General features: G+C 44.1%; 1 protein-coding gene and 1 long non-coding RNA gene across 4 annotated transcripts in view; one reads left to right on the top strand and one right to left on the bottom strand.

The window, feature by feature from the left end:
- Positions 1 to 1,695: 1,695 nt before the first annotated feature.
- Positions 1,696 to 16,714, bottom strand: LOC132649178 (uncharacterized). The gene is made up of 3 exons (XR_009587615.1): positions 16,589 to 16,714; positions 3,869 to 4,025; positions 1,696 to 3,759 (listed from the first exon to the last, which is right to left on the bottom strand). It is a non-coding gene; the product is annotated as an uncharacterized LOC132649178 (long non-coding RNA).
- A 61-nt stretch (positions 16,715 to 16,775) lies between these two features.
- The window catches only part of Dtnbp1 (dystrobrevin binding protein 1), a 94,155-nt gene continuing 90,221 nt past the window's right edge, over positions 16,776 to 20,709 (top strand). Inside the window, exon 1 of one of the 3 annotated variants that reach the window (XM_060372401.1) lies at positions 16,776 to 16,954. In XM_060372401.1, the coding sequence (XP_060228384.1) occupies positions 16,899 to 16,954 (56 nt within the window). In that variant the 5' untranslated portion in view covers positions 16,776 to 16,898. The remainder of the gene's footprint in view (positions 16,955 to 20,709) is intronic. The other 2 variants (XM_060372403.1, XM_060372402.1) reach the window with 2 other exon arrangements.

Here is a 20,709-nt window from a genome sequence, read left to right as displayed (position 1 = left end):
CACACAGCAGCTCACAGTCATCAGTGGCTCCAGTTCCAGGGAATCCGGTGCCCTCTTTTGGCTTCTACAAGTACTAGACACACACATAATATACATGTAGAAAAGACAACATTCATACAAATAAAATAAAAGTCTTTTAAAAAATTTAAAAGTGGTACTCGCCTGTAATCCCAACACTCTGGAAGGCAGAGGCAGGTGGATCTCTGTAAATTCAAGGCCAGCTTGGTCTACAGAGCAAGTTCCAGGAAAGCCAGGGATTCACAGAGAAACCTAGTCTTGAAAAACGAGAAATAAAATTAAATAATAAATAAAATCAAACAAACAGCAACAGTAAAAGAATAGAGGAAGACAAATAAGATTCTCCGCATGAATAGTTGTGGGAACGAGTATGTGTGTGTGAGTCCGTGAGCCTCTGAGCGTAGATGGTCTGTGTAAATGTGTATGTACAGGTTTGAGTGTGCATGTGATAAGGAGAGTTAAAGGAGTCCCATCAAGTTGGTTGCCATCAGGCAATGCTGGGGATAGCCCTGGTGAAACTGGAGAATACATTCTGAATTATGGAATGTTTTGCGGGATGCCGAAAGGCAATGTGGTCCCTCCCATCCTTAACTATCTGTGAGTATTTATTTCAAGCTATGTATATTCATCTCACACAGTACTTTGTTCTGCTGACATTCTGTGAACTGGTCAGACATGAGTCTCCTTTCACTGCCCTTGAAGTCTGCAGGTGGGGATGAAAGGAGGCGAAATGATTCTTTGTCGTTATCTGAATTAGAAGGGTATAAGGTGTTGTGAGAGTAAACAATGAGACCAACCTAGTCTGGACTACCGTGGGTCTCAGAGGAAGTGACCTCCAGGCTGGCCCGGTAGGACAAAGCTGGGTAAGGGGAAAGAGTGCATTACGAGCTAACTGCAGACTTTAAGGCAGGCTTTAGCTACAGCCAGCATCCCAGCAGGCCATGGGAACTCCACTCCCCTTGGCCCTTTCTCCTGCAATTTGTCCCTGCCCCAGTTTCCCATATGGAGGCCGTTATATTCATTAAGGCCATTTCTCCTTTGACATTTTTGCTGGCTCCAGGAGAAATCAAACATTCCCTGCTCTGTGTGCCTCCAGAGTCCCTGATACATCATAGGTCCTTATTAAATACGCTTGGCATCGTAACAGATGCATCTAAGCATGGTACTCCGTTTTTAGAAGTTCAACCCACCTCCATGAGCTTGGATATCATCTCCTGCACTGGTCAGAGGAAGGCCCAGCAGCTCAGAGGCTTTGAGGGGATAAATGGAAATGTGTAAATCTAAAGGCCGAGTTCCGGGGCAGCAGTTCACATAAATGTTCCGTAATGTTTCCTGAGAACCCTCCAGGGGCTCCTGCATTTTCTAGTTGGGTAATTAAGAAAGTAGTTACATCCTCTGGAGACTCACTGAACGCCCTGGATAATTTCTCCAATTTTGATTTAGCAAAAGGGCGAAAAAACTATGCCACAGTTCCTGTTTGGTTAATGCCTGTTGGTTTCAAACTAAGTAATGGTTTAAGCACACCGTGGGCTGGTGGTGAATCACCTGAGTTGCTTTAGAAGCTGCCTCTGACAGCTTCTACTTCCTGCTTTTCTCTGATAAGCAGAGTCGTTTTATTGTATTGTTCCTTCTCCCAGTAGCTTTAATAATCAATACCGCAGACAATGCTAAGGGTGTATTTATTCACTGAACATAAATAAAATCCAAGCAAAAAGAATCACACAAAACAAGAGTGTGCGTTGTTACACAGTTTATACCAGAAGTCGGGAAAGAGAAACTTGGTTGATTCTCGGGGCGAATGAATGTTTTATCTGCCGTGCTATGTCTTCAAAGATGCTCCTAGCTAATCCTGAATGCAGACTAAGCATCCGTTCTGTGGGTGGATTGCCATTAGCATAACTTATCTTTTGATTTTTAAAAAGTTTCATGCCTAATCTTACGAGCAACTTCCACACGAGTCCTAAATGTTTATGAGAGTTTATTATATAGCCAGTGTGTTTGTCTTTGTGCAGCCGAAACGTTTATCTTCCAAAACTTCTGAGTGATTGTGTTGTTGAGTCTGTTCTGCAACTGAGGGAATGAGGGCAGGGTGGCTCAGTGACTAACCTGGGACCTCATCGCTCATTGGTGATCAAATGGCTGGAAATTTACTTTGGCTTTTCCCTGAGCTCCCTTCCACCAATGCCTTAGTTCCCCTATGGCAGAGGAGGCATGACTCTAGGCAGAGCAAGAGGCTGCCGGCTTACATCTTGGAGGACTAGGAAGCAGAAAGGAGAAAATGCTGGTGCTCCATTTGCTCTCTCCTTTCTGCCCTCAGTCCTTGAGCTTTGGCTCACAACCTCAGGCTAGGGACATATTTCTGGTGTCAGTTTTATTAATTAATTAATTTATTTATTTATCTTTGGTGATTGTTGATTGTGTTTGTTATTTTATTATTATTATTCCTTAAAAAAATGTTTAGCTAGGAGTGGTAGCTCACACCTTTAGTTCCAGCACTTGGGATGTAGAGGCAGGCAGATGGATCTCTGTGACTTCAAGGCCAGCCTGGGCTACAAAGCAAGTTCCAGGACAGCCAGAGCTACACAGAGAGAAATGCTGCCTCAAAAAATAATAAATAAATACATAAATTTAAATTTTTTTAATTTAATTAAAAATTTAATTTTAATTTCAAAAAATTACTTTTACATGTACAAGCTTTTGCTTGCATGCATATCTGTACAGCATGTGTGTGCATTGCCTCCAGAGGCCAGAGGAGTGCACTGGAGCCCTTCCAACTACAGCTAGCATTCGGGTGCTGGGAACTGAACCAGGGTCCTCTGCAGGAACAAAAGATGCTCTTAACTGCTGAGCTATCTCGCCAGGCCCTGTTTGCTCGCTTTCTGAGACAGGATCTCGCGTAGCCCAGGCTGGCATCAAACACACTATGAATCGGAGAATGACCTTGAACTCCTCCTGCCTCAGCCTTCCAAGTGCTGACTTTAAGATTTGCACTACCGCACCTGGCTCATAGTTTTATGTCTTAAGTAGTAAATGTATATAATCAGCAATAAGTCAAGCTGTACACTTCCTGTGGTGGAAACTCATCGTGAACATTTTTACCGCCATGACAGACTAAAGATTCTCATTCTCTCCCTGGAGCATCCCAATACACTCCCACAGATGCTTCAGGAGAATGCTAAAGCGTGCTATGCCTTTCTCAACAGAGACTGAGCTGGAGCCGACGGGAAAGGTTAACAGGCAACTGCTGGCATCAAAGAAGGAGCAGAAAGAAGCTTTGTTAAACAGGATAATCCCTCCAAGTTAGCCTCAAGAGAACCACCTTCCACCTCCTCCTCCTCTTTGTAGATTCCAACAAATTAGACTTTTCAAACTCACTAGATCACAACAGAATTCAGTATGATAAAAAACACGCAACAGATTTTTAAGAAGTTACATTATCTGACATTAACTTGTATCATATTTTAAAAAAATCTGTTTAAGGGCTGGCAAGATGGCTCAGCAGGAAGCTGTAGCAGTCTGAGTTCTTTCTATCAAACCGCTAACGGGCTCTGGCTGAACTGCACAACAGCGAATTCTTTGGGGAGTATATGGACCTTGGGAGGATTGAAGAGAAGGTTGGATTCAAACAGCAGAGAACCAAGAGTTAGGTGTGGTGGCAGATGCCTGCAATCTTGCACTCCACAGGCTGACGAAGGAGGATTGAGAGTTCAGTGTCCCCTGGAGCTACATAGTAAGACCTATCTTAAGAGTGGAAAAAAAAAAAAAAAAACCAACAAGTTAACCCCACCACCAGCAGCAGCAGCACCAAGATTTAAGAAGCAAGAACTGGTAAGTGTTCAGATCTGCCCACCTCTGGAAGAGACTGTGGGAGTTCATCTTCATCGTCACCTTGGCTGGATTTGGAATCACCTGGGAGGGATGTGGCTGGATCAGTCTGCAGATTGTTTCCAGGGAGGTTTCACTGAGGAAGGACGGGATCCTTAGGTGGTCCACTGACTGGTCCTAGGCTGAATAAAAAGGAAAAAAATGGCAGAAACTAACTGAGCAGCTGTCTCTATCTGCTTCCTGATTGTAAGTACAAAGAGACCTTTCACAGATGCCATGTGTTCCCTTTGCTGTGACTTTCCTACCATGATGGGAGACTCAAACTGTGAGCCAAACAAACAAACAAACAAACACCCTCTTCTGTTGTTTTTAAAGGAAATCCCAAATGTTTGATTTTACCAATAGCTCCAGAAGCCAGATGCTGGGGCGAAAGCCTGCTAGCTCAGAAAGGCAGAGAAAGCACCCAGCTGACCATTTTACTCAGCCGATGTCCCAGAAGAAAAACTGTCTTTTAAAACCCCTCTAAACTGGATGTCTCCCCTTTCTACTTCCTGTTTGTCTTTCTATCTGTCCTTCAAACTTCCTCTCACTCTCTCTGTTTTTGTTTTTTTTTCCTATGTTCACTTCCTGTCAACTGGTTATTTACTCTACCTCTTAACCTATGGTTGACTTTATTTAATCCTGTCTACAGAAAGCTCTTAAATTAAAGTCATGTGCTAGGGCTGAGCCACACCACAATTGGAAACAGGTTTTTCCAGTGCAGTTTTGGGGTCTACAGTGTAATCAAATATCCTGCAACACTCTTCCTCCTTTAGTTGCTTTTCATCTATCTGGTCACAGTTATGAGAAAAGTCACACACACCAGGATGAATGGCCTTTCATTAGGGACTTTAAATCACTAAGCTCAAGAAGGAAGATAATTAGCCTTGGCAGGATTTTTGCCTGAACCTTGGGAAGAGGAAGGATAAAAAATATGATTCAAAATCCCACCTAAATACCTCCAATTGGAGAGGGTCAATTCATCCAAAGGGTTGATTTTGTCTAAAGAAAGGCGAAAGGTGGTGGGCTGCCAAAAGGAAGACACATTTACACACAGATCTATTCCAGGACACTGGAATACCACCAGTGGTGAAATGAAGGGTCCTTCCTAGGCACATGCACAGATTGTGGTGTGTGACTGTTTTTCCAGATAAACCAGAAATGGCTTGTTTCAACCTAACAAATTGAAAGATGTCAAAGTAGGGGGAACAATTATATCTGCATGTGTTTGGTCCAGACTCCACCTCCAGGTGATATTTCAAACATCAAGTACCTATAGAAAGGAGGGACTCCTAAAAAGTCAAATGACTTAGCTAGAGCTGTAGTTTGAATCTCAATGAAGGTTTGTAGTTTTTGTTGTTGTCGTTATTTGTTTTTTGGTTTTGGTTCTTTGAGACAGGGTTTCTCTTAGCCTTGGCTTGTCCTGGACTCACTTTATAGAACAGGATGGCCTTGAACTCACAGAGATCTGCCTGCCTCTGCCTCCCTGAGTACTGGGAAGGTTTGTAGTTTAAGGAAGTATAAAAGGAAGCTGGTGGCTTGTTAGCCCTGGAAAATGCAGGGCACACACAGCAAAGTAAAGGAGCCTAGGGCAAATGAAGAGTCACAGTCTTTAGAGCAGAAGATGACAATTAAAGCTAGCCTTGGATCCAGAACAGAACAGAGGGAAGAACACTCCCCCACCAACCCCCTCCCTTGCACCCTCTCCATGGAGGTTGTTCTCTGCTCAAAGTCCAGGGTCCTATCATCCTATTTATCTACATTAGAAGTTAAATTTAAAGTATATTTAGGGGCTGGAGAGATGTCTCAGTGGCGAAGAGTACTTACTGCTCTTCCAGAAGACTCTCAAGATTCATTTCTCAGTGATCATACTGGGTGGCTTATAACCACCTGTAACTCCACCTTCGGAGGAACCAATGCATTCTTTTGGCATCCAAGAGTACCTGCTCATATGTGGTACACACACAGAGAGAGAGAGAGACACACACACACACACACACACACTTTTTCAAATAAAAAAATAAGCTGATATGTTTATAGTATCACTGCTTGGGGGGTGCATCTTGGATTTCTAAATATTGACAGAAACCTTCAGAGCCCATTTTCTTTCTGAGAGAGAGCACAGTCCACAATGAGTGATTGTAGTGCATGATTGCTCAGGCTGGATTTAAGCTGGGTGATCTGTCTTGGGGACTTCCATCAGCCAGGCAAATCCCTTCTCATGTGCATAGAATTCAGTTAAGCCCTTAATGATGGCCCATGGCTTTCATCGTGTCTGCTTCTGTGTCTTTATTTAGTCTGATGGATTTGCAACTGACTGATTTCAATCCCTAGGGCTCATGACTCAAGGATATCTTACACTCTCTTGGGGACAATCTCTGAGACAATCCTATCAGAGGACTGTCTGTGGACCAAGGACACTTCCACCTAGAGGCTAAGAGATGAAAGGAAGGTCAGGAAACTGCCTGGATGAACAGTGTCCAGGGTCCAGGGTAACCTTGAGGCTCTTGGCAGAAGATTCTATCAAATGCCCAGCTAAGTAACACATCCTTCCCTTTACCTTAGTCATTCTTCTCTCCCTGTCAGACCCAGAGAAGCTACAGCAGATAGGAAAGAAAAGGAAGGAGTACAAGAAGAGGAAGAGTGAAAGCTAAGGCCAGTCCTTTCTCATCTTTCTCTCTGTGGAGGGTCCAGTGACGCTCTGCTAGGCCCAAGCCTAGAGAGGAGAAGAAACTAGGATGGGTCTCTAAGGTGGAAAAGGATGTGTGTGTATATATATATATATATATATATGTATGTATGTATGTATGTATGTATGCATGCATGCATGTAAAACTGCCAGAATGAACTCTACTGTCTAAATCTCCAATGTTTGCAAATAAGGTGCTGAAAGTCCAGCATCAAAGACTGGACATTTCCACATTCATCTGCAAAGCCGCTATAATTTGGGGTTTAACTTCCAAGAGCCATTTCACTTTTCTGATGAGTCTTAACTTCAATGATTATCCATATAGATGATAGATATTATATATTTGTATATATATTATAGAAGAGGAGGAGAGAACACTTGAACACCTGCTTAACATTTGCCAGGTTCAAATCATGCCCTCGCCAACATTACAATATAAAAAAAAAAAAAAATTGAAGCTGAGTCAAGTGTGCTGCTATGTACCCATAATCCCAGAATTTGTGAGGAGGAAACCAGAGTATCAGAGGTTCAGGATTAGCTGCAGCTACATACTAAAGTCTAGGCTAGAATAGGATATATGAGTTCCTGTCTCAAAAACTAAACAAGCAAAAGAAACCGAATCTTTCTTTCAGTTATCTTACCTTACTGATTTATTTTTCCACTAACTTATCAAAACTATCACAATTGAGGGTATAGCCAGGCTGTATTATTTTAATCTCAAATCATCTATATGGGTCTTCATTGAAGTTAAGAATCATCAGGAAAGTGAAATGGCTCTTGGGAGTTAAACCTCAAATTACAGCAGCTTTGCAGATGGGAAATCTAGAAGTCCCCAGTCAGTGATGCTGGACTTTCAAACATCAGATGGCAAACATCAGAGATTTTGACAGTAGAGTCCATTCTGGCAGTTGGTGTCTGTGCACCCAGGAAGCAGCCAGAATAGTTTCGTTTATAAAATAAGAGGATCACACACTCATTCATTTCTATATGGCGTTTCATCCCTGAGCTCAAAAGCAGCTTAACGCTGCTGAGAAGCATGTCCAATTCTCACATGTTAACCTCCAGGTAAATACATGTTGAGACCCCCCATCTGCTTTCAGGGTGACTTAGTTCATGATGTGTGTCACTTAATGTCTCATTGGCTACTAGTAATAGAATTTCCAGAGTCCTTTATTCTACTCAGTTGAGGCAGGATAAAAGATAGGAAGACAAAAGACATGGAGGCAAGAGAAAAAAAAAGAAGGCACTCATTCTGGAGTCTAGTTGAAGCCTCTCCCAGCTAAGACTCAAAAATTCCTGCACAATTACCAATATTGCCTGAAAGATTGCCTACCTAGAGACAATATCTCTTTATACAGAGATACTGAAATAAGAATGTTAAAATAGCAATGAGCCATGCTAAAGGCCTGAACATATATGACTTAATTATTTTTCCCCCGGATAGTTTCTGAGAATCCCACAGACAAGACTGTTAACTTTTGTGATGCTTAGAACATCCTAATTCCCCTTACAGTTTTTCCTCTCTAAGGCATTACCTATCCCAAGTCAATATTCCTCAGAAAGCACTCTATGATATCATTACATGCTTTAACAATCCTTCAAAACCTACCCAAATATGGAAAAAACAATGAAATGCGGCTCTCCTTTGAGAAGCTTGAATACATGCTCTTATCTTCCACAAAGACCACTCTATTAACTTCTTTGTATCAATCTATATTGAAACTCACTGTTTAATAAATGTCAAATCTACCTCAGACTGGCTTATCCTAAAGTTCATTTCTACAGCAAAGGATCTGGCATTAACCTGTGACTTCTGAAAAGAGCTCTGGTGCCTCTTGAGGGGGCATGATGGGCTGTGTCTACAGACTGTCTCTGTCGGTGGTTAAATGAGGTGACAAGCTAAAATTCTCCATGTTCTTCACATCCACCAGGAAAGAAATAACTTTACTGCTAGAAATAGAACTGAAATCTCTGCATGTGATGATACTTTATTTTTTGAAGGTGTGAGTGAGTGAGTGAGTGAGTGTGTGTGTGTATGTGTGTGTAGCACATTTGTAGGTACACCAGTCAGAATGTCAGAAGAGAGCACAGAATCTCATGAAATTGGAGTCATAGGTGATTGTGAGTACTGGGAGCAGAACTCTGGCCCTCTGTAGGGGCAGCAAGTGCTCTTAACTGTGGAACCATCTCTCCAGCCCTCATTAAATCTTTTAAAACCCACACTACTTATCTTAATTAAGTCTAAATTATAATATCTACGAAATGCCCTTACAGGGCATTTCATTGCAAAGCAGTTCTTTGTTTCTTTAAATAATATGAGTGTGTTTCAATTTTGTAAAAGACAGAGAAAAGGATTTAAGAGCTATTTTAATCATGGGAACTTAAAGTTTCATTTACCAGGGTATATTTAGCCTGAATCATTGAAGCATTTCCACAAGAAGTAGATGGAGCAGGTTGCACTGGGTTTGTTGGCAGCAAGCCTATAATTAGTATTTGGTTTTGTTTCCAAAAATAATAATTCCCCACAAAATCATATCATGTCATATTTCCCAAAGAAAATCAACCAATTTTGAAAGAAAAACAGTGGTAAGGGTAATTAATTCTCCACTGAGGTTTTCCTACCTCATGTATATTAATATTAGCGTTGATTAGGAAGAGCACCGGCACTCCTGGTGCAGGCCCTGCGGGCTGGAAGTGAGGGCAAAGCTAGGTCGAGCGAGGGGAATTCTTTGGCATTTGGATTTCTGCTACACAAAACCACAGTCGACACTAATCCTCGCCTCCGTTCCCATTCAGCCCTTAGCTATTTTTAGGGTAGATTATTTGAACCTTGACATCAGAGGTTACATTTAGTGATGGAAGTGAAATAGTGTAAATTCTCTTCCCTGTCAAAACACATCATCATTTAGGCAAAATGCACCTGCTTGCAATCTGCAATGTCAAAAAAAAAAAAAAAAGGCAAAATAACAGGGAAGGGGTGTGGGGTGGGGGACAGCACAGCAAGAGCGTTTGGCCCATGGACCAAACTCGTAGGTCTCATTTAAAGTACAATAGTGAAACTTCACAAGGTATTGTAAAAACTTTGTGTGAATGTTCCATATTAAAAGATAAGGACAAGATAGTTTCTTTTCAAGAAGACACAGCTTGTTTTTCTCCTTTCTTCCTTTCTTCTTTGCTTCCTTCCTTCTTTTTTCTTTCCTTCTTTCCTTCCTTCCTTTTTCTTTCTTTCTTTCCTTCTTCCTTTTTTTCGTTCTCTTTCTACTTTTTTCTTGACACAGGCACACCTTGCAGCCCTGACTGTTCTGCAACGTCTTATGTAGACCAGGTGGCCGCCCTTGAACTCACAGAAGTTTGATTGCCTCTGCCTCCTGAGCGCTGCAATTAAAGGGGTGTGCCACCACACCCAGTGACAAGACTTTTTTTTTTTTTTTTTTTTTTTTTTTAGAGGAGGCACTGTAGCCTGTGTTTCCCACGCAATCTCCCACTGCAGTCCAGGCAGAAGGAAATGAGGAGAGTGTAATGGTTCTGACCTACCTATCTCTCAGAGCAAAACTACAAGATGCCAGTGAATCCTGCTTCACCAGCCTGGGGGGCGGGGTTTAAAGTTATGTTATTCTCTGGTTCACTATCACAGGTGACTTTCTTCTCTCCTTAGGGAGCCTTCTTCCTTAATATATTAAAGAAAACATCTGAGACTGTCTCGCTTTCTCTTGGCTGCAATCAAAACTGACTCACCCACCTCTGGCTAGCTAGAGCTGTCATAGTTGTTGGCTGTTTGGTGCTAAAATTGCTTGGTGTTCCCAATGAGGTCATCTTTGGTTGACTTGGACCTTTCTTGATGTACACACACACTCCTCACCCTCATCACTAGGATCTTCACTGGGCCTTCAAGTGGCTCTTTCCTAATAGAATTTATATAGTTCTATCAGCTCAGGTGACATATTTAAATCCTCACTTACCTTATCTCACAGTCTCTCCATTCCTTTCCACCAATGGATCCTTTTCTGATCTCCTTGGTCAGTTGACCTAGTAAGACCATTTGGACCTATCTGGAATGTTGTATGTAGTTGGAACTGTTTTCTTGGAGATGTATGCTCTGGAAAGGACTTTTCCACTGAGGTTGTTACATTGGTGAGCTTTGTGTGAGACCTTGGTCCTTGTGATGGTTAATATTGTCAAGGCAACAGGACCTAGAATTACCTAGGAGACCAGCTCTGAGCATGCTTTCTAGGACTTATTTAGATGAGGATAACTGAGTTGGAAAGACCCACCTTAACTGTGGGCAGGGCTGTTCCTTGGGTTGAGGGACTGCATTAAGAACAAGACAGCAAGCTGAGCACCAGCATCCATCCTGACTGAAGATGTGAAGATGCAACGTGACCTGACTCGGTCCTTCCTTTCTGCCCCAGTTGTGATGACTCTCCTGCCATGATGGAATGTCTTTTTAAACTGTTGAGCAAAAATAAACACCTTCCTTCCTTCCTTCCTTCTGTTGCTTTTTGTCAGGTTATTTTATCACAAGGGAAAACTAATACAGTCAGTCCTATGTTTGATGCCACAGAAGTGACTCAACATTGCTAGGTGTCTTCTTGGGGTGACGTCTAAATTTGAGAAAGCCAGGCTGGTAAAGATCCTGGGCTGAACAACTGTCTGGTACTAAAGGAGAAGTTAGACTGTCAAGTTTGACCAATATGGGAGACAAATCTTTCTTTGTTCACTTTCTTCCTTAGGGCTCAACTCTAACCCACCCATGTCTCTTCAAGTTCAAAGTGAAAAGCTTCTTACTTACAGGTCAGGAGCATGTACCTCCCCTCTAACCCTTTTCAGAAAGCAGAGTTCCTGGGAAGGGCCTGACAGTCATGGTCATGACCACTCCTCCCTTGCCCTGGGGCTCTCTCTTTTCTCTGTCTCCTTCCAAAGGTCTTATAGTCTATATGCATGGTGGTATCCTGGGTCACCTATCAAAGGCTTGAGGGATGACCTTTAGTTTTCATATTACCAGGCATTGTTTTCCAGGGGCTGGCCCTGAGATAACAGGGCGGAGACTCACATCTGACCAAACCAACCATAAGCACCTTCCAGAAGTGGCACTGAGGTCTCTGGGTTTAAATTTATGAGGTGATCCCCAGCAACTGGCCCCTTTGAAGGTTCTTCTTAAGTGAAGCCAAGGTGATCCCCTCCTGGTCTTGGGGATCACTATATTTCGAACGGGAATCCCTTGTGGGCATCTTCTCCCCTCTAGAGCAGAAGCTCATACAGATAGGGGTGTGATTTATTTTCCCAACTGTAAAACGGGGGACACATGCATATGAGTTGCTTCTAGCTTTGCCTGGTACACACGAGCTTGTAGTAGATAAAGGCTTTCATCACAAGAGATTAATGTTTTATGGTATTATTAATGTCATTACTACGTCTACGGCATCCAGCCCCTAGAATAGGTAGGGCCTATGCATGATGGAAAGATAGCACTACAGGAAGCTCTGACAAGCCATGCCTTGCTGGATTTTGAGGAGGCAGTGGGTGATCAGCAGATGGAGCTGCTTCTGTCTCTGTCTTGTTCAGCCTAATGTTTCCCCCTCCCTGCAGCCTCCAGGTGGAGTAATGAGGCAGCAAAGGAGATGAGGTTCCTCCTCTTGGGTGCTGTTCCTCCTGTGTCGTTTCCACTCTTTTACAGAGTTGAGATTGACTGGAAGGCCTTCATTCACAATTGCTCTTCTAGGCTGTGACTTTTGTTTTTCCTTATGGTTCGTTAGGATTACAGATGTATGGTTATTAGATCCACTGCTGGGAGAAAGGAATCAACCATTGCACGTACTCCACAGAGCTTTTTACTACTGTGTAAAACTGGTTTATTAGGACAACAGTTATCATCGGTGGACTTCCACGCACTAGTATAAACAGATGTCAGAAATCAGAAAAAGAGCCACGGAGTCTAAGGTCAAGGCTGCTGTTGTGTGAAAAACTGTTCTCCCTGCAGAAGGGAAAGACCCTCGTGTGGGTTCCCTAACTAGACCTCAAAGAAACCACAGAGTAGCTGTCAGATATTATGGAGATGTTGCAAATAAATCAAATGCGCTCTGGCTTGAGCTGGAGGATGGGAATTTAACAATGTCTCCCACATTATTTGGAGGTACAGCTAACCTTGAAAACAGCCAACTGAAATTATAATTATCAATTATGAATAACTGTCAACTATTAAGGCTTTTCCTCCCGTCCTGTATTAAGCTGAAACTTCACTATCCATAATGATTCTCTTTTTTTTTCCAGCTATTCTCTTTTAAATGTTTAAAAAAATAAATAAAATAGGGTCTTACCACTGTTTTGTTTTGGTCCCAGGTGTGGAATGTGGGGCTGATTCAGATAGTCCACAGCAGCAGACTATTTGCTTCATGTGGGCTCTCAGAGGAGCTCTTTGCCAGCTGCAGATAGTTTGAGGATTCTGGAGAGAGAATAAATGCCAGAGCCCAGAGAGTGTGAAGGGTCAGAAAAAAAAAACAAAAACAAAAAAACAAAAAAACAAACAAGGCTGCTCCTGCTTCCCCCTTGCTGTTCCTGGTTGCTTTTGTGAAACAAGAAGTTGAAGATCTCCTGAAATGAGGATTGGACTGGCTCCAAGGAACCCAACGACCCTAACCAGCAGAAAGCAGCTCAGAGAACTGTGCCCCCTCTCCTACTAGCCCTTCCTCTCTCCTACCTAGTGTTGCCATGTTGGAAGGGACTGGGGTGGAGTAGGGAGAAAGAGACATAGGAAATGTAAATAAAAGAGTTTGAAAACGTATGCCTACATACCATGTTTGCTTTTGAGATTTGTCTTTATTTTATGTGTATGAGTATTTCGTCTGCATGTATGCATGTGCACTCCATGCATGCCTAGTGCCTGGAGAGCCCCAAAGAGGAGATACAGAATGTTGTAAACTGTTATGTGGGCGCAGGCAGTAAGTGCTCTGAGCCACCGAGCCATCTCTCCAGCTCCTGGTCTGGACTGTAGACAGATTTTTCTTCCATATTATTAAGTTCTCCCCCTTGAAGACACTTCTGTGCTACGTTGGAACAGAAGAAGTCATTTCTATGGTCTACTTCTTTGAAGGGAAAATGATTTGTCTGTAAGATAGGAGAAAGAGGTCTCCGATCATGCGGGTCCATGTACTTTGATGAATGGAGTCACCTGATTATTTATGACTATTTTGTGGATAACATAGACTCAAACACACATTAACAGAAACAATGGTTTCTTCCCTTAATGCATGAATCTTTTTTCTTTTCATGGAGCAGAAAAGACAAGGCCAGATGTCCAGTAAGATGCTATTATCATGAGACGAAATTTGAAGTACAAATAGAAAAAAGCAGGTGCCCTCAGCTATTCTTTCCATTTAGTCCGTGTTAGGCACTCCCAACTTGGCAATGCAGGAAGCCACTCCAGGAGGTGCCTGCCTCCTGGATCCGCTCGCTGTCATCCTGAGACCTTGCAATCTTTTTTCAACCCTCACATTATTGTGCATCCTGGCCTTTTCTCTTGTGTGGCAAGCTTCCCTTTTCTACCTCCCTAGTTTATGCCTCTGCTTTCTTTTTCAAAGTCACTTTGCCAGCTTTCTTTGGTTTATCTTGAGTAGCAATTAGAGCTACTCATTGCTTCTTAAAAAACACGTATGTTTCTTAGGTGGATGGCTTTAGCATCTCCAAACTCAATGATACCTAAAATGTTTACACATTTACAGATCTAAGTTAGGTCCTGTTAATTAAGTAATCCTGGTGTCTCTTCTAAAAGACCTCAGACAGTGATGTTTTGTGGACTCTTCTGGGTTTGTACAGCCTTGCTCTTTAGTGGGGGTCAAATTCCACCAAGTCCTCATGGACCACCTTGCCTGCAGTGAAAATCTGTTGAAACAGATTTTTTTTTTCCCTTTGTGACTGTCAAATAGTGCTTCTTTCACGGGGGGCATAGATATGACTCATGTAGGCATCTCTTACTACTCATTTTCTGACTTAGGAGGTTTGGGTGGGATCTTGGAGGCTGCATCTCCAACAGATTCCCAAGGGGCACTGATGCTGGTTCAGGGAAATGCTGCCAGGGCACCTCTCAGCAGCTCTGACTCATGACACACAGGCTCACCACCGAAGCTCTCCCCGCACTGAGGTGACGAACTCGTAAATCAACTCTCAAACAATTCCCGAATTAACACGAGGCGAGGAGCTTCCAGCGGTCCTTTTTGCCTCTCCAGCTGTACTTGAATCTTTCTCGTCTGCAAATAATTCTGCTGCTAGTTACTGTCAATCAGCAGTTACTGTTAACTTTTTCACCATATCACTTCACATGCGTCTACTCCGTGCATTTGCTCATCCACACAGAACCTCCTTGTGCAACAGCGGTCAGTTTTCCTCTAATTGCATTTCAAAACTCTGTGTGTGTATGTGTGTGCATTAGGGAACAATTTTCAGGAGTCGGTTCTCTGCTGCTACCACACGAACCCTGGAGATGGGTCTGAGGACATCAGGCTTGGCAGCCAGTGCTTCTACCCACTCCACTCAGCCATCTTACCAAGCCATCTGATTTTACCTTTTTAACTTCGTTATAAAAAATATTTAACTTTAAACGTTTCGCTGCTTTTGGACTTATTAGACCTGATTAAGGGTACTCATAAAAACATCTTAAAATACGACACAAACATGAGAATAAACAGTGTCAGTTAAGATAGAAATAATAATTGGTCTGCACTCTGTGAAACTGTTTTTTTTTTTTTCTTTTTTAATATAACTTGAAAATAGTTCTTGCATGTTTTGGTGCTAGGTTAAAATTCCTTAGTTAGAATTACCATAGAAAATTCATAGCTTATAGTAGAGGAGTTCTTTCAATCGAATGAAATAAAAATAGACTTAATAGCTCCCGGTATCAGTGTTTTCCAAATTGACTACGTATTATATTATCTATGATCACTCACTTTGCAGCAGGTGCTATTCTGACAAGAACAGACTCAAAAAGGCGGCGCTGCTCATTCTTCACTCAAGCGACTCGGAAATGGTATTTTTCTCACACAACCAAGTGTTCAAGCATATGAACCTGAAGGGAACAACTTATCTCCAAACCCCAGCAGGAAGCTAACTCGGTTTTATTTTGATATGGCTAATGAAACATATGCCTCATAATCATAGGGAAGTGAACCTCTGATGAAACCCTGCCCATCTAGTCATGGTGATGAGGATGTCACCCTGGTAGCCGGTTCTACAGCTAAGGAATCCTTGTTTTGGAAGTCTGCCCCCCCCCCCCCAAAAAAAAAAAGGAAAGCAGGACTAAACACTCAGCCTCCTAGCTCAGTAGTTAGCACCATTCCCTCTGCCCCCTAGAAACGGCTTGGAGTGTTTATGATCACCTTTTCCACAGAGAAGACAACAGTAAGGGCTGGGGATGTAGCTCAGTGGTAGAGTGTTTCCCTAGCATGCCACAAAGGATGCTTGAGATGCTCCGTGGACAGACGCTGAAACAACTGAAGGGGAAGGGAGCAAGGCTGAAAATAGAGATGTAGGTATCATCGGTCCTTGTAGAAACTACAATAGATGATGGCTGGGACAGCCCAGGGGGAGCACATGCAGAGAAGAGGAGACTGTGAGTGTAGTCTGGTAAGCAGCAGGAATGAGGAAGATAGAGACTAGCAATTGCACTGTGGACAACTGAAAGGTTGAGAAAAGACTGGCATAGAGAAGGAATAAGGAAGGTTGGCTCGGCGGTGTAGCCTTAGTATGCAAGATACTGTGTTCCCTCCCTGCACGGGCACAGGGGAAGGGTAACAAATGGCTTTGGCAACATGGAAGTGTGAAGGGCACAGACGTTTGGTGGGGTCGGTTAAAAATCTAGAGTGTGAAAAGTAAGGGTATGGAGACAGGTGATCATCACTGCCAAATCCCAACACCGAGGAACAAATCCCAGACACAGTGTCGTTACAGGGAGCCGAGAGATTCCCGGCAGCGCTCTTGATACCCTTGAAAGCCAACCCCTTCACCAAAGGGCGCAGGGACTGAAATCACCTTTCCAAGACGCACTTGCGCTGCAGAGTTACAACCGCGGAGGAGGCCGGGCTGGTAGGCTAGAAGCTGGGGGCTGGCCTCCCGCCCAGTGCTCGGAGAAGGCGAGCGCGTCCGCGAAGGCCCGCCCCCTCGGCGCCGCGGGAGCCTAGCCTGCGCGCCGCACTGCGGCTGCGCGGGCCGGGCGCGCCAAGGGGGCGGGGACGCGGAAGGCGCGGCGGGCTGCGGCGTGAGGCGAGAGGCTGCGGAGGGGCGGGGGCGCCCGACGGCGTGGGAGGCCGCGGCGACGCGAGGCCCGAAGGGAGGGGACGCGATGCTGGAGACCCTGCGCGAGCGGCTGCTGAGCGTGCAGCAGGATTTCACCTCCGGGTGAGTACGCGGTGGGCGACCGAAAGGGCCGCGGGGGCGCGGGGCTGCGAGGAGACAACGAACTTCGCAGCGTCCCGGCGGCCGCACCGGGCCACTTTGCTCCCGGAGGGCGGGATGCCATCCTGCCCCGTCGCGGGACAGCGCTGTTTGACCGGCCTGGACGGTCACGTGAGAGGCTGTGTCCTCCGCTCTGGTCGCCCGCGGGCCTACCCGGGGCAGGACCCTCCCGGGACGCTCCTCACCCTTCAGTTCCAGCCCGGACACCCGACCGGTCGGCCCGAGCCTCGGCCGCCGGGCTGGCCCTCCCCTTGTGCAGCCTTCTCTGCCTTTGCCCTGCTTTAACGCCCTCATGAGGAGCTGGGCCAGGGGAACAGAACTGGAGCGAAGCTGTGCGTACCCGGAGTTGCCCAAACTTTGGACGCCCCGGGGAACCTTTCGCAATCTCCTGGCTCTGGCCTCTCAGAGCTTCCGTTAAGCCGTCCTGTCAAGGGATGGGGGTCATTAAAGGATCCCCAGGTGATTGCGATGTGCTACAAAGTCTGGGAACTTCAATGGGTGCCAGGCTGCCTAATCACTCGGGCCGGATTTTACCACTGAACTTGACTGCAAGTTATCCAGTCTCTTGTCTCCGCTTCCCCGACTGTAAGATGATAGTGATGGTGCGTATAGAGTTATTGGGACTCTTACTGACTGTGAAAGAGGCAGTAAGCACTGTTTGTATGGTTTTTAGTATTTAATTCATTTACAGCTTTTATTACTTTACGGAAAGTGTCACCTTTATAAAAGATCTACTATTCCTTTGTTTGTTTTTGTTTTGAGATAGCCCAGATTGGACTTGAACTGGTGGGAATACTCTTGCTTCAGCTTCCCCAGTGCTGGGATTCTAGCGATCTATCACCATACCCTACTGGTCCATGTGTTTGGAGAGTGTTCCTAATGTGAGGGCACCTTGGTCATGATGCTACGTTAATAATTAATGGGAAAAATGTTAGCTGATCTCTCCTCTCCTGAAACAAAAATGTTTATTCTGTTTGCCTGTTGAATAGTAACAAACTGGCAAATACTTGAAAGCTTCTAATGTATAGCATTGTAAAAGCATTACTGATAATTTTAGTTTCGTATTCTCGTCAATATTAATTATGGGTGCTGAAGGAATTATCCAGTGATAAGTGTTATTTCGTGGTTTCATTTTTTAAACTATAAATTTAGGAAAAGTAACTGTCTTTTTTGAATGTAAACTTAAAAAAAAATACCATGGTGTATTGCTATAGTAGCCTGCTTGTAGCATGAGAGTGGCCATGACTAAAACTTACTTGAATGCCCTTCTGTTACCACTTCAAGGAATTCTTTGATGGCTTAGCAGTCCCTTTTGGTAGATCACATGGTTGTTTCAGAGCCCATTACTGTGCCTGATGTCTGCTTAGAAGGCTTCTTGCTTAGGAATGTGGACTCTGGACTGCACACTCTCACACTGTCTTCAGAGATCTAGATAGTTTAAAAGGTTTAGAATTTAGTTAGGGACTGGAGCTGGGACCCCTTTGGAAATCTGCCGTAGCCTGGGGCCGGTTTAGAGTTAGACCTCCTGAGAAAGTTTTGTTCCATGTAAGTTCCTAAGCCTCCGTTAACTTTCTGCACAGGTTTCTTAGCTGACATTATCCTGTTACCTGGCAGGGAAATAACACTCTTTAAATTATGTGTGTGTTGACAGTGAAAAGGCAGCCCTGACCACTGATAGTAACTTTGGTCCTCAGTTTCCTACATAGTTTTTATTGAGGGAACAACAAAACAAACAAAATATCTGTCTTTCTAACTCTTCCATATTCCTGCTTGAGAGCTACCTAGTCCGTTTTACATACTTGACCATTTTGGCCTTGTCTAAGAAATTAAACACAGTACACGTTCTGTTGTAACAGACAGTGAGGGCTTTAGCCGAGCCATTGGTGTCACCTCCCAAGACTGTCAGATTGGACCTGGTGTCCCTGTAGGACCCTTGGTAGGTAAGGCCAGTGTTCGGCAAGCACAGCAGCTGCCTTCTAAAACAGTTTCAAGTGTTTGCTCAAGTTGCAGTCAGTAGGTTTCTGGGTCTGGTGTGTGCAGTGTCACTCCTAACAGCTGGCAGGAGTGGTGACTCTCAGGTTTTTGCTCATTTCAGTTTCTGAAAATGTATGTAGCTGGAGTCTTGACTCCAGGAAAATTTCCTTCACAATTTTTTATCCATGTGTGTGTTGTTGTGTTTGTGTATGTATATCATGTATGTGCAGGTGCCTGTAGAGGAGAGATGAGGGCATGGGATCCCCCTGGAACTGGAGTGACAGGCAGCTGTGAGCTGTCAAGTGGTTGCTGGGAACCAAACTTGAATCCTTTGGAAGAACTAGTCTCCTTAACTGCTGAGGCATCTGTTCACCCTCTTCCCTGAAATAGGACTATTTTATTGTTCTCCTAAATGAATTACAGCTCAGGGACTAAATCATGTCCAGCGATGTCCTATGTGACCCCGCTGAGCCAGGAAGCTGCCATCTTGCACTTGCTTCCCAAGTGCAAAAGAGTGATCCCAGCTGGGCTGGGCGTGCTGACTATTGAGGACCCCTCCTCACCTGAATGTCCAGCTGCTCCCCCACACCTGCTGTATTCAGTACTGCACACAGCCTCCAGAGGGGCTGAGCTCACTTCTTGGGCTACAGGCGCCCACGCACCATACAGAAAGCCTCACTGTGCTCCGGAAGGAAGCTCAGTAAATCCACTGGTTCCCCAAAGTGGACTTTGTAAATACCGTGTCTTGGTTTGTCACTAAGACCCCAGGGGCAAGAAAAGGTCTCCCCAAGGAAAGGAATTTTAGCTTTAGCTACAAGAGACCTCAATATCTACCCTCCTTTAGACTTAGTGGGAAATGCAATGTACAGTCATGATTGTTACAGGACAAGATGGAGATTATAGACGGCCTGGAGGAACCCAGGTTGTCCTTAGACTTCTAGCCTCTTTTTTTCAGTGCTGGGACGAGAACCTGGTGCCCCACATGCTGGGTAGGTGCTTTATGCCTGAGCTCCATCCCCTGCTCCTTGTGGCCTTTCCTCTTAAACTTTTTTAAAATTTATTTGATTTTTATTTTATGTGCATTAGTGTGAAGGTGTCAGATCCCTTGGAATTGGTCTTACAGACAGTTGTGAGCTGCCATGTGGGTGCTGGTAATTGAACCCGGGTCCTTTGGAAGAGCAGACAGTGCTCTTAACCACTGAACCATCTCTCCAGCCCTGTCTTAAATTTTTATCCATGGTACCAGCACAAACCTAGTGTTGTGACTCTATCATGTTCTTTTCCCCTAGGGTAGTAGGCAAACCCAAAAGTCTTGGAAGTGGGGGACATTGGCCCTGGGTCTCATGTAGAGTTCTTTTTCCTAAGTTTTGGTTCATTTGACTTGGTTCTTGGGAGCCATTTTAGGGGGTTCCTGTAGAACAAGTGTTTTTGTTTTTTTGTTTTTTTGTTTTTTTTTTTTTGTTTCCTTGAGAGGCTGTATTGGCTGTGCTCTGTGAAAAACTACTAAAAGTACATACTTTTCTGTTTTATTTTGTTTTAAAATTTTGAGCAGTTATGAACAAAAGCATAGGTATTAATGCTCTTCAGGGAATTGAAGCTCAGATTTCTTGAAGGTTTATAACTGTATATTACAGGCTTGTGTTTCCTATTTGTCATGCTTTCAAAGGCACTATAGCCCTCAACTCTTTTCTTGTTCAGTGTCTTTATTCTCTTCTCCTCTTCGG

Source organism: Meriones unguiculatus, chromosome 19, assembly GCF_030254825.1.
Source record: "Meriones unguiculatus strain TT.TT164.6M chromosome 19, Bangor_MerUng_6.1, whole genome shotgun sequence".
NCBI classification, from domain to species: domain Eukaryota; kingdom Metazoa; phylum Chordata; class Mammalia; order Rodentia; family Muridae; genus Meriones; species Meriones unguiculatus.
This window is presented reverse-complemented; position numbering and strand designations above follow the sequence as displayed.